At 34.6% G+C, this 14,833-nt stretch overlaps 1 protein-coding gene across 1 annotated transcript; it reads right to left on the bottom strand.

Moving 5' to 3' along the window:
- Positions 1-9,016: 9,016 nt before the first annotated feature.
- On the bottom strand, positions 9,017-14,230 carry LOC139515430 (uncharacterized). The gene has a single exon (XM_071305000.1). The coding sequence runs from the start codon at positions 14,228-14,230 to the stop codon at positions 9,017-9,019; it is 5,214 nt and encodes a 1,737-aa protein (XP_071161101.1).
- Between the last annotated feature and the right edge of the window lie 603 nt (positions 14,231-14,833).

Below are 14,833 nucleotides of genomic sequence, written 5' to 3' on the forward strand. Positions count from 1 at the left end.
TAAATATTTTGGCTATAAATGCCAACACAAGCCGAGCAACAAAGGAAAGGGCAAACAGAGACAACTTGATCTGGTGCCATCAACACGAAGAACACTTCTATCTCCATCAGACATAGATATGCAAGCATAACAGAACAATTCAATTCATATATCTCCGCCAGGAACTGTACACACTAAGACATTAACAGCTTCCAATGTGTAAGTTACTCATGTAGCGGTGATCAGTATCATGTCAGACTCAAATCATCCGGAGCCAGCAAGAGACTCCACAGGAAAGTCCACGACAAAACAATAATCTTGGTTTGTTGAATATATCTAAGGGTCGGGAGCTCTTTCTAATTCACTTAAAACACGTTTACAAGTAGAAAAATCCCCTTTATTATATATATTTCAAGTCTAAGCGATCTCATATCACGACGCATTCCGGTCAAAGTTGAAGAAAAATATAGAACGGGGAGTACATTTATCTGAATATATTTCAATATCTGCTCGAGATATTGTAAAGGAGCAAATTTTAGAGGGTGAATTGACAATAGAATGGGGTATGTTATCCATAGTTAACCAAAAGAGAAGTCATAATCGAAAGTATTTATTTGTTGACCTCCTTGATTCATGACAGTGAAATATTAAAAAAAGGCCTAAGAAAGGTCGTGAGTTTTTCAAATACATTTCTATTACGAAAAGCTTTTTCTCCCTCTTCTTCATGGGAAATTGTCTACTGTGGAACTGTGATTGATATGCGTACTTACTCCTAACATTAGTCCTTTTTCTAAATACGGAAATAGCCAACAATAACACGGTGGCAACTATTCCATAAGTGGGGCGTTATTTAATTGTATAGGACAACGAAGCACATTAAAATGCAGGGAATATAATAATAAAGAGGTCAGCCAAAATATGAAGTATAGAGAAAAAACATATCATGTGACAAATGGAGGACGGCTGTGTTTTTCCATGAGAGAAAGAAAATGTGAAAATTTTATGGTAAAATGCCTCACAGAGGTGTCAAAAGAACAAATAACAGTAACAGTAATAGCAACACAAGTGATAATACTCCATTTGATGAATCAGATACGAAAAAACTGTCTAAAAAGGAAAGAAAACAAAGGAAATTAAACAAGTTATCAAACGTAAACAAAGGTGAACACATAAGTGAACACTTGAGTGGTTCAGGTGAAGTTCGGAATGTAAACAATGAAACCTCTTCTACAGTAGATAAAGGGAATGTAATGTCTAGCTCTAATCAACCACGGTACTTTAACGATACAAATTTAATGTATTCACAAAGCCCCAGTCCGATGTTCCAAATGCAGAACCAGAGTCAACATCTTTGCTCTACACCTATTAACGGTAACCCCGGTATGATGTCGTATCCTTATCCTATACACCAAGTCCATCACACATCACCGCACGCCCAACAATTTCCAGAACAAAGGCCAGGTTGGGTTGACGAAATGTTCCAAAGAATGGATAGCTTTGAAATTAAGTTGGGTAAGCTCGAACAAATTGACTCGGTAGTTACGTCTATAAATTCTAAAATAAATAAATTGGAACATAATGCCAAATCGATAGACGATCGAATGGACCAGGTAGAAAGAAGCGCCCAGCTTATAAGCAACGATTTTGATAAACAGAAAGTTGTTTTTTCTAAATTTAAAACTGAACTTGACACGATTTCGAAGCAAATTAAATCTGGAGGAACACATTCTGTAGATGGAATAGGGAAAACCTTAGATGTTATTCGTAAGGAAAATACCAAACTGAAGAGCGAGTTAATTGACGTTCAAATGAGGTCCATGCGGAATAATTTGATATTTTACAATATACCGGAATCGGAAGGTGAACAATGTACCCACATTATAAACAAATTTTGCGTTAAAAATCTGAAAATAGAAAATGTGGACACAAAGTTATCTATTGCTGAGGCCTATCGTCTAGGAAAGCATGGTGAGAAGACTCGTCCGATACTAGTGAAGTTTTCAAATTTTGAAAGCCGGGATTTGGTGAAAAAAAGCGCAAAAAATCTAAAAGATACATGTTTCGGTATTTCAGAACAATTACCTTTGGACATCCAGAAACGAAGAAAAGAAAAGCTGCCGATTCTAAAGGACTTACGCGAACGGGACATTAAGGCTTACTTTGTGAAAGACCGTATATTTGTAAATGGGAAGGAATATTTGCCATAGGACAAATCCAGAGAACAATTTTGTAAATTAAAATGTCTATGTTGGAATGTTCATGGTTTAACTTCAGTCTACAAAGATAATGACTTTTTGAACTTAATAAATGATTATAATATTTTATTTCTCAGTGAGACTTGGTTAAAAGATAATAACTTGTTAGTTATAGATGGTTTTGACAGAATTTCTTGTGTATTTCGTAATAAAAACATAGGTACTAGAAATGAAGGAGGTATTGCTGTTTTTTGTAAGAGTTTTTTATGTAACGGTATTATTGTTGAAAAAGAATTAAATGATGGTATTATTCTGTTAAAACTTGACCATAGTTTCTTTGATACTGATAAAGATATTTTTATTTGTTTTTCTTATGTACCACACGAAAGATCTAATTATTACCAATTATGTGATATAGATTTTCACGATATTATTGAAAGTATTGTAAATAACTATAGTGATAAAGGTATTGTTTTGGTATGTGGAGATTTAAATAGCCGCATAGGTGAATTAAGTGATTTTTTACTTAATGACGATCTAGATAAATATGTCGAAAGTGTTGAGCACGTTGTAAACCCCATTATTTCTGACAGAAGTTCAATGGACAAAACAGTTAATGCATTTGGCCGTAAACTATTACAAATGTGTTTTAACACGGGTTTAGTTGTAGCCAATGGCAGGCTTTGTAATGACAAAAATGGTAATTTTACGTTCTGTACAGCCAAAGGAAGAAGTGTAAATGACTACCTACTAGTGCCCCCGAGCGAATGTAGATTAATCAATGATTTTAAAGTGCTACCTATGAACGAATTTTCTGATCACATGCCTGTTTACTTCGAACTAGACTTATCTGTTATTCGTCAACAAAACCTCCCCCGAGTCCATAAATTCATTAAATGGGACAACAATAAGTGCGATGAGTATATTGAAATTTTACAGTCTCATCGTGACAGCCTCTTGAGTTTGGTGAATGATCTATCTTCCGAAATTGATATTAATAACGCAGTGAAGGAGATAACCCGAACTATCTATGAAAGTGCATATAAAGTTTTTGGACACTCTGTTTTATCTCGAGACGATATATATGTTAAACGACCAAATAACGAATGGTTTAACGAGAAATGCGCAAATTCACGAAAAGAATTTCACACTGCTAGAAATTTTTATATGCGTCATCCGACAGATACAAATAGACATTCATATATAACGACTAGAAACAAATTTAATAAAGTCAAACGTAATGCACAGTTTAACTTCAAGAAAAGGAAAGGAATCGAACTTTGTAATATTGCAAAAAGGGAACCTAGAAAGTTTTGGTCCGCTGTAAAACCGAAAAACAGATCAAAATGTTTAGTTGAAAATAATGAGATGTTGAACTATTTCGAAAATATTTTGGGATCGAACCCACCAGAACTTTGTGATGAAGTTTTACATTTATTAAACAATACCGACTTTGGTGAAATAAGTATTGATATTCTCGATTCAGAAATTACAGAAGATGAAATTATAAAAGCTATACAGAAACTTAAAACTGGCAAAAGTTCGGGAAATGATGATATAATTGGTGAAATGTTAGCTGCGAATCCTCTTTTCTTTGCGCCTATTTTTAAAATTCTTTTCAACTCTATGTTTGACAATGGAATATATCCAGATAATTGGACCGAATGTATAGTTATCCCTGTACCCAAAAGCGGTGATTTGTCAGACCCTAACAATTTCAGGCCGATTGTATTGGTGAGCATTCTTTCTAAGATATTTACTAGCATATTAACGGAACGTTTGCTGTCGTGGTCGGAAGACGAAGAGAAATTAATAGACAATCAGTTTGGTTTTCGTCCTGGTCGTTCAACTGTTGACGCCATTTTCACACTGCATGGAATTATATCACATGTTTTAGTACAAAAGCTTCAGCTTTTTTGTGCCTTCGTTGACTTTCGCAAGGCTTTTGATAAACTACACAGAAGAATTTTGATATACAAACTGCTAAAGAATGGCATTAGTAACAAATTTGTTTCTATTATTAAAACTTTATATTCATCAGTGCGTCTTCGTGTACGATCTGGAGTAGTGCTGTCAGATGCGTTTGACAATTTTCTTGGTGTGAAACAAGGGGAACCTTTATCGCCTTTGCTGTTTTTGTTTTTTATTAACGACATTATTCAAGATATTTCCGTTGAAACAGATAAAGACATCGTGTCTCTAAATGGATTTTTAATATATTTGATCTTATTTGCTGATGATACCGTACTTTTTGGAAAATCAACGAATGTGTTGCAACATTTACTGAATAAATTACTACTATATTGTAATAAATGGAACATAGAAGTAAACACGGAGAAGACAAAAGTTGTTGTTTTCCGAAATGGATGGAGGCCTGTGGTAAACCGTTTTTATTACAACGACAGAGAATTAGAAATTGTGAACTCCTATGTATACCTCGGTGTATTGCTCCACTATAATGGAAAATTTTTACAAACTCAAAAGCGTTTATCTCAACAAGGATCAAGAGCTTTATCTTCACTAATAAATTCATTGAAACAAATATATGTGACTACTGAACAACAAATTTTCCTATTCGATAGTATGGTTGGATCCGTTTTAAGTTATGGGTCTGAAATATGGGGTTTTCATCGTGCTGGTGATATAGAGCTTATATATAATAGATTTTGTAGATTTATTTTGAAACTTGGTAAAAAAGTCCCTACAAATTTTTTATATGGTGAACTTGGGCACCTGCCATTGCATATTTTGAGAAAATATAAAATCCTGAAATATTGGATTCATATTGTAACTAATAAACCTCATATTGTATATGAAGTTTATAAACTTTTGTACAAAGATGCAAATAATGGTAAAATTAATTGGGCGTCTAACGTAAAAAAATTGTTATGTAACCTTGGATTTTATGATGTATGGATTTCACAAGATACTAGTAAATTATCATTTGATTGTATAAAAACACGTATTAAAGATCAATTTTTACAAAGCTGGAATACAGCTTTAGAAGAATGTAATAAACTTTGTATTTATAAACGATATAAACTAGAATTTGGTTTTGAAAAATACTTAGATTTTCATTGTAATGTATCTATATTAACAAAACTACGTAGCGGCACACTTAAATTAAATGTTGAAGTTGGTCGTTATCTAAATACTCAAAGAGAAAACAGAATTTGTATGTGTTGTAATATGAATGTTTTAGAGGACGAGTATCATTTTGTTTTATCATGTCCAGCGTATAGATCTGTGCGTATAGAATTTTTACCTTTATTCTACTGTTCTTGGCCAAATCGGCACAAGTTAGATAATTTATTACAAGCTCATTCTAAATCTCTGACAGTAAAACTATGTAACTATTTAAATGCAGCTTGGAAAATTAGATCGCATATATTGTCATAATATTATTGTATACTCTGTAACTACTGTTCTCTGCTGTCTTTTGTTTGTCATATATTGTATATATTTTCGTTTGCCATAGCATGTATATGCTTCTTGCAAATAAAGTATTCATTCATTCATTCATTCATTCAACATGTAATTACATTAATTGAATGAGATATATAAAAAAAAATCAGATGAATCGGTCAAGAGGTTAAAAGTTGTGAATATTTAGATTTCAAAAATGGGGCAAATATTTCTTAAAGGTTAAAAACAGCAAACAATTTATTTACGTAATTGCAAAAATAAACTTGAGAATGGAAATAGGAACTTATGCCAGGTCCTTAATATAATCAATATCAAGAGACTCTCAAACTTTGTAAATAAATTTTTGGACTTTTGCTATGTGTCAAGGACATCTTGAATCAACTCGACAACTGCTATGTTTAGACATTAAAATCTTCAAATGGGATGCAGGTAAATGTCGGCTTTTTTTTTTTTGCTTTTATGTGAAGACCTAAACACTAAAAAAAAATTGCTTTTTTTCCTGCTACTTGTTTTGTGCTGGTATGAAGTTGTTTGACGTGAACAATAAGTTCTTTAATCTAAAATAAAGTATTTTGAATTAGAAAATCAGCGTTTTGGGATTAATTTTTATAGAGCAAATCTTTTGGAACCAAAAATGAAAATTTACACAAAATTTAACATTATTACTTTAAAACAGCAATTGTAAGTGACTGTGACTGTGGTTTGACATGTTAAAGCACCTTGTTGTCATATTTTTATTTTTTTATTTTATTCGTAGCAATTCATACAGTCGAAAAGCTGACCCCAGTTTGACCCCATTTCTTAAAGCAACAATGGAAGTCATGTGATTACCATATATGGGCATTTTTTACCAAAAAAAGTGAAGCCCATTTTTTTAATTTGTAGTTTTTTGCATGAATTTAAACTAATTTGCTTGTAGGTGAACATTCTTGAGTATATAAGCAATATATTGATCAACTCAATTATGGATTAAAATCACTTTTTTCTCTCAAAATGTATCTTCAAAGTCCAGGTCTTGACCCCAAAATGTGGTCACAAGAAATAAAAATCATAATTTTCTTTCTTAACTTCTCGGGAAGCTATGCTGAATTTAAATTATGTTATGTAATATAACTTGGACTATGATATGTCAAATTTGTGCCACTTAATACGCTGTAATACGCAAATGTGCCACTTCGATGTGTCGATATTTCTGACGAAGCGGGGCCGATGGTAATTTACGAGTTACGTCCCTTTGTTTGACAGTTTCATGAACAAACTATTATTATATTAAGCACCATATGTTGTTATTTACATGTGGATATTATTAAAATAATTTTATCAAATATATTTTGATACTAAAGACATGAGCCAAAAAATTAGAGAAACACATGATATCGGATATGTTCCTTACGTCGTAACTTCAACCCCCTTCCCTTTCATGAATGTGACCTACCGAATTGACTATTTACCGGATTTGTAATCACATAAGCAACACGACGGGTGCCACATGTGGAGCAGGATCTGCTTACCCTTCCGGGGCACCTGATATCACCCCTAGTTTTTGGTGGGGTTCGTGTTGTTTATTCTTTAGTTTTCTATGTTGTGTCATGTGTACTATTGTTTTTCTGTTTGTCTTTTTCATTTTTAGCCATGGCGTTGTCAGTTTGTTTTAGATTTATGAGTTTGACTGTCCCTTTGGTATCTTTCGTCCCTCTTTTATCACTTTTCAGAACTCAGTCTCAGTGAAATAGGCCCTATGTGCCATTAAAATAGCCCTGGATGATAATTAATATTATTATTCGAAGAGCTAATGTTAATATTTATATTTTGGTAAGTATTTTTACTGCTGTAACCAAATTATTTCAACCCAGAAATAAAATTTCTACTACATTAATACAATGGGGAGCCAAAATATTCATGAGTTATGGACCAAGACAGGATTAAAATGATCAAAAACAGGGATTCCTTTTCATTACTGACACCTGGTCCTACCTTCTTCATTTAAACTTAAAAGAGATCATAATGAAAGTATTCTGAATGAAAATTCTTCATTATTTGAAACAAAAGGAAGTTAGTTTACAATCCATTTATAAACAAACTAAATAACAATAAAGTTTGTCTCATTGATTTCATGCAAGTTCTTATGAATGGACTTTATAAAAAAAAAGAACACTAAACCAACAAATAAATGGTTCTAATCATAAACTTGAAAATAAATAAGAACATAAAAGACTCTGTCTAATATGTTTCTTCTTCTATTTAGAAAAATTAATAATTACTATGCATTTATTTATTTATATAAAAGTATTTCAGAGCAGTTTCTGAGTGCTTAGTCAACAATTATGTTTTAGTTGTAAGTCATAATTAAGTCACACTTCATGTCAATATGAACATGCTTTGAATAAGAGTGTCTGATTAAAATGCTAGTCTGAAAGAGATTGTTTTGAAGTTTAAATTTAGGACAAGACTTTTTCATCTACTTTTGCAGGATTACTTCATCACAATTTTTTATATATATAGATTCGGTTAATTTCTACCACTGCGTCGAGTGTGATACGATATTTATCCACTCGAGACAGTTAAATTTTCAAATTTAAAACGCGAGGCTCGTCGAGCGTTTTACATATTCAAAATTTAACTGCCGAGAGTGGATAAATATCGTATTACACAAGATTTGGTGGTAGAATCTGTTTCTCTAATGATTTTCAAACAATATGCAGGCAAACGTATTCCTTCTTTTCGAATGATCTGCATAAAGATGTGTTCTTTTTATGTGACGTCATTAGGCATGGTCGCCTTTTTCATGCCGTCACACAATAGGAAATTCAGAGGAAAGCAAGAAAATTCGACGTCATAATCTGATTTTAACCAATGAAGAACTGAGATGAAACGAACCACACGCTGATTAATTTTTTTAATACAATGGGTGCAGAAAGGGATAAATTGACGAAAAATTAGAGAAAATATTATAAACAATGAATGAGTTTTGTTTAGTTATCTTTAACCCTCTTGATGCCTGTAGATTATTGCGTTGCGTTGTGTATTTGATCGTAAGCTAACTAAGGCGTTAAAGATAGAACTACGTCTGCCATTATACGTTTCTATTCAATACAACATAAAGTATAACAATAACGCGACGTCACAAAGATAGCGGCCGTACCGCAAAAAGGTACGTTAATATTAGCGCAATTCTTAACATTCTGGGGCCGCAGAAAATGATATTTAACTTAAATTTGAAATACAATATGAATAATTCGTAAATTGTGACATAAAAAGAAATAAAATCATATTTAAAGTCTCTCAATTGTATTTTAACTGTTCACGTCTGAATAAATTAACACTTTTACAAGTCTATATAATAACTGGAGTTAATTGAACAGTCTATACATCCACTAATTTCTCCAGGGCAGAAAAGTTCTCCAGGGCAGAAAAGTTCATTCACTGTCATCATGTGTACTGCGTATTTCCAACGGATAGAGCTTCACAATTGGACGGTTGGTGATTCCTGTGTCGGTCTTGATAACAGCTGATCGAATGAGTCCATCCTTTCCACGAACTAAATCTTGTACAACTGCTAATTTCCACATTATACGATTTGTGTCATTGTGTACTTGTACAATGTCACCTATTTGTATTGTTTGTTCGTTTCTTCCAGATGTACGGTGAAATTCACGGAGTGACGTCAGATATTCGTGTTTCCATCTTGAGCGAAAATGGTTGATTAGTTCATTATTTCTCTGTAAATTTTTATTCAGTTTCACGTGCAAATCTTCGGAAGTAGCACTGTCAATATTCTGTTCCGATTGGTTATCAAGTCGACGACCATATAAAAGGTGCGCTGGCGTCAGCGGTTCGGGATCTTTAATATCAGTAGAAATGTGAGTTATCGGACGATTGTTTAGAGTTCCCTCGATTTCGATTACAATTGTATTCAACATTTCCGTAGTGACACATGACTTTCCTAGTATTGCTTTAATTGACTTTTTCGTGAGTCCAATTAGGCGTTCCCAAAAGCCTCCAAACCACGGTGCTCGGTTGGGTATGAATTTCCACTCCGTTCCTTGATCGGCAAGTTTTTCTTGTATTCGGTTGTCTTTGCTTGATCTTGTAATCTTTTCGGCGGCTGCCTTGAAGGTTGTTGCATTATCGGACAACATAATCCTTGGTGTAGATCTCCTAGCGGCAAATCTTTTAAAAGCAAGCATGAAAGACTCCTCGGTTAAATCTGTGACTATCTCCAAGTGTATAGCTCGTGTAGCGGCGCAAGTGAATAAACAAATATATGTTTTGCTTAATTCGTTGTGTTTTCCTTTTGTATACAAAGCTCCTGTGAAATCAACGCCGGTTACTGAAAAAGGATAATCGTAGTTGACTCGATCTTTAGGTAGCGGTGGCGGATCGGGTGCGCTGTAAGGCATTCCTGATATTTCAATGCATTGGACGCATTTACGAATTTGTGATTTTACGCACTGCCTTATTCTCGGTATCCAATATTTCTGTTGAATATATGTGATTGTACTGTTAAGTCCGGCATGTAAAGTCTTTGTGTGTGCATCCATTACGATTAAGGACGTAAGACTGTGGTGTGTTGGCAATAACAACGGATATTTAGTACTCTCCTTCACAGGTGCGTTTTGTATTCTCCCGGTACAACGTAGTAATCCGCTTTTGTCTGTATAAAGTTTAAGTTGTCGAACAAGTTGCACTTTTTTCTGTGAAGATGAATTCAAGCTTTCAATTTCATCCTTAAATGTTTCCTGTTGTACTGTCATTATTAGAACTTTTAATGCTTTACATCGCTCTTCAACACTGATAAATCCGATTGACCGTTTATCTTTTGAATTCCGTATATTCTGTATAAAACGCATGACGTATGCTGTTACTCTAATTGCTTTTTCTAAAGAGCTGTATCGTTGTATATCTATACATGAAATTGTCTGTGTTAAAGCATTTGTACTTTCATCGTCTGTTTTTTCATCGCTAACAGTTATCATCGTGCTGCATTCTTCAATTTTCCTCGTCCATGTCGGCCAATTCTCACGATTTAAAATCCATTGTGGACCGTTCATCCATAAGCTGTTGTTATAAAGTTGTTTAGCGTAAATTCCGCGAGTTAGGTAATCAGCTGGATTGTCATCTGTTGGACAATAATTCCATTCAGCATTCTCTGTTAATTTTCTTATTTCTTTAAGTCGATTTGCTACGAACGGTTTTAAGATTTTTGACGATTTAATCCAACTCAAAACAATTTGACTATCGCTCCACATATACACATGTTCTGTTGTTATGACTTTAAGAAGATGCGTTGCTAATCTGGCGCCGATAAGCGCGCCCATAAGTTCTAAACGTGGTAATGAAATCGGTTTTACGGGTACTACTCTATTTTTAGCCATGACGATGACCGATGAATTTGCTGTAACTAAGTAAGCACAAGCTCCGTATGCTAACTGACTGGCGTCTGTGAAAATGTGTAGCGACGTTTTCTCGTTAATAATTCCTTCCGTTAACATTCGTGGAAATACTATTTTGGTAGCCTCCTCGATATCTAAAGCTATTACCTGCCATTTACTTCTCAGTTCGTCGGACAAACATTCATCCCAATCTAACTTTGCTTTCCATAAAGTCTGCATAAACAGCTTAGCTTTCACCGTAATTGGCGTGATTAATCCAAGGGGGTCGAAAATTCTAGACGATGTTCGCAAAACCTCGCGTTTTGTTATCATTCTGTCCTTTTCCATAAATTCAATCTGTTGAAATTTCAAATCATCGGATTCCCTATCCCATCTCATGCCTAAAATTTTGACTATGTCGTCATTGTCGCCGATCTTGTCTAGTCCTGCGACGTTCTGTAATTCCGTACTATTAGAATTCCAAGACCGTAAGTTGAATCCTGCTTCTGACAATAATTTTCTTGACTCCGTGTAGAATTTCAAAAGTGATTGTTCATCTGTAAAACTGGTCAGAACGTTATCCACGTATAAGTTTCTCTGTAATTCAGTTGATGTAGTTGACGGATTGTCTCTAAAATGTTTCATTAGCGTGGCGCTTAACATGAATGGCGAACAGGTGGCGCCGAAAAGTACAACTTTAAACCGGTAAGTAATCAAACGGCTTTCTGTGTCCATGGGATTTTCTAACCAATAAAATCTTGTGACATCTCTGTCATCAACATCTAATTCAATATGCAAAAATGCTTTTTCAATATCTGCTGTAACTGCATATTTGTACATTCTAAAGCGTACTAATATCTCCGTCAAATCAGTCATAATTGGTGGATATGTTGCTAGGCAATCGTTAAGACAAGGACTACTGTCATTTGCTCTACAACTACAGTTATATACTATGCGTATCGGGGTGGTGACTGAATCCTTTTTTACGGGATGATGCGGAATGTAATGAACCTTGTTTGTGCATGTATTTTCATCACATACCTTTTCAATGAATCCTCTTTGTTCTTGGTCTGTAATTATCTCACCATACTTTCGGAACATCTCGGGATCCTTCTTCAGTCGACGAAGAACGCTTTCCGTTCTGCGTTTTGCGATGTCTTCATTTGGCGGTAGTTCTGGCGCATTCTCCCTCCATGGTAATTTCGCAATATACTTATCATTTTTCTTCGTAATAGAGGTTTGTAAGTAATTTTCAATTGATTCAGCTAGGTCTGGATCATTTTGTTCTTTAGCGTCAATTCCCAACGATTCAAGCTTCCAAAATTTTTCAAGATCGCACTCTTCTTGTTTGTGACATACTAGTATATTCATCATTGAGAAAGATGCATTACTGGTTCGTGTAGGGACAGGACCGGAAAGTAAATATCCAATTTTCGAACTAACTGCGGTTGGACCGTTTCCACGCACTATTTTGTCTTGAACTATGTCCCAGTAAAAATCACCTCCAATTAATAAGGATATTTCAAATTGCTCTCCTTCCATGACTGGGTGTGCTAATTGTAGACCACGTAAATATGAAAACTTCTGCGTTATTCCTATGTTGTGAGTTTGAAGTGGTGAAGCAATGGCTGGTACAATTAAAACTTTAATAGGGATTAAAGCTCCTTCTGTAGACTTAAGATTAATTGTTGTTTTGTCAAGATTTCTCACCTTTTTTGTAGTACTTCCAAATGTAGCTATACTTAATGTTTCAGACCCTTCTTTTTTAATGTCCAGTTTAGCTGCTAGTTCTTCGGTTATAAACGAACGCTGAGCTCCCTCGTCAAAGAGTATTCTTGCATCTATACATGTATTTTTGTGAACGACTGGACTGAATGCGGTTTTCAGTAACACAGTGGACCTTTCTTCGCTAGCGGTATACAACATAGAAGTTTCTGTGTCTACTTTGTTTTGCGATTGTTCAGTTTCAATATGATGTTTATTTGAGTACAAGTTCTGTTTACATAATGAAGAGTGATGCTTCCGGTGGCAACACTTACACGTATTCTTGGATTTGCAATCGGCTATTTTATGCTTACCTAAACAATTAAAGCATAACCTCTTTTCTTTTATAATGGCTACTCTTTTATCGTGATCTGTGACATCTTTACATTCGTTTGGCCAGTGGTTTCCGTCACAATATGCGCATTGTTTCTTCCGATTCGAGTTAAATGATTTATCTGTTGTGTTTATCGGACGGGTTTTATCTGTAGTTACTCGTTTAACGCCTGTTATGAAATTTGCGCTAGGTGTTGCGGTTGAATACGTCTGTGTATAATCTCCGTATCCGGACTCTTGAATAGAAATCTCTTTACCTATCGCGTTTCTAAGCGATTGAATATTCCAACTGTCGCTCCCGTTTTCTCGTGTTATATTTTTTCGTACTTCATGCGGTATCTTACCGAGAATCACTGGTATCAATAGCGATCCGTACATGTCCTGACATTGTCCGAGAGACTCTAGACCCCGTATGTAAGCTTCTGATTTGTCATGAAATGTTCTCAAACTTTCTAATGTATCATGTGGTGCGGGTATATCAAGTAGTGCTTTCATATATGCATTAATGATTTTATGTGGTTGCCCATAGCGGTTTCTCAATAATTCAATTGCTTTGTGGTAGTTTGGATTTGTCATGGTCAATCCTGAAATTACGTTTGCAGCTTCAAATTGAAGCAATGAGTTCAAGTACGAAAATTTCTGAATGTCAGTTAATGTGTGATTGTGATGAATCGTGGTCTCGTATGAATCCCAGAAATATTGCCATTGTAGAATGTCTCCATTAAAATTGGGAAGAGATAGCTTTGGTAGGCGATGGTTATTACTTGAGGTAGAACTTGATTGAGATAATGGCTGACTTGTGTGAGTAAAGGGGTTTGTGTACGGAACAAACTCTGGTGCGTTTGAATCTAGTATCGAAGATGTTGCGTTTGTTACGGGCTTTAAGAACTTCTTAAATTTTCGAATTTTACCCTCTAAATCTAAATAATACTCATCTGTTTCAAGAATTTCATTTGTAATATCTTCTGATTCGACTGCATTTAATATCTGTTCGTCTATTGAGGCTAACGTCTTCTTTTTCTTCTCAATTGCTTCGAGCAATGTTGATACTTCCTCCGTGTCTATTTGTGAATCTCCGATGGCTTCCTCCAGTTTTTTAAAAACTTTTGTTACTGCTGCTTTGTTCCCCGCTCTCAAGGATTTTATTCGGCTGATGTCCATTCTCTCCGTTTGAAGTCACGGCACCAATGTAGATTATTGCGTTGCGTTGTGTATTTGATCGTAAGCTAACTAAGGCGTTAAAGATAGAACTACGTCTGCCATTATACGTTTCTATTCAATACAACATAAAGTATAACAATAACGCGACGTCACAAAGATAGCGGCCGTACCGCAAAAAGGTACGTTAATATTAGCGCAATTCTTAACAATGCCAGATTTAAAAAAATCAACGTTTCGACGTAGTCAATAGGCAATAACAATTTGACGTCGACAGTGCCGAATTCTTTTGACGTCGTCTTTTTGGCGTTATTTTTTTCATATTGATTTATAAAGTAGTTTTTTCTACACGAACGGCATTCACAAGGGCGGTGACCAGGAGAACATTTTGATAATTCTATATTGACTGATTAAAATCTTTTTATACAAATTTGCATCTTGATGGACCAAGGAGATTCACAAATGTAAAGTAAACTGATATTTTTTTTCAAAATGCTGTTGAATTCGTGCAATTATAAAAATATCTTTTTTAATTGAGAGAGAATTTTTTAAAGTATTATGCGCCGCCTACAATTTTTTGCTACATATTTTCATATCATAACAGTT

Source organism: Mytilus edulis, chromosome 3 (genome assembly GCF_963676685.1).
Source record: "Mytilus edulis chromosome 3, xbMytEdul2.2, whole genome shotgun sequence".
Classification (NCBI taxonomy): domain Eukaryota; kingdom Metazoa; phylum Mollusca; class Bivalvia; order Mytilida; family Mytilidae; genus Mytilus; species Mytilus edulis.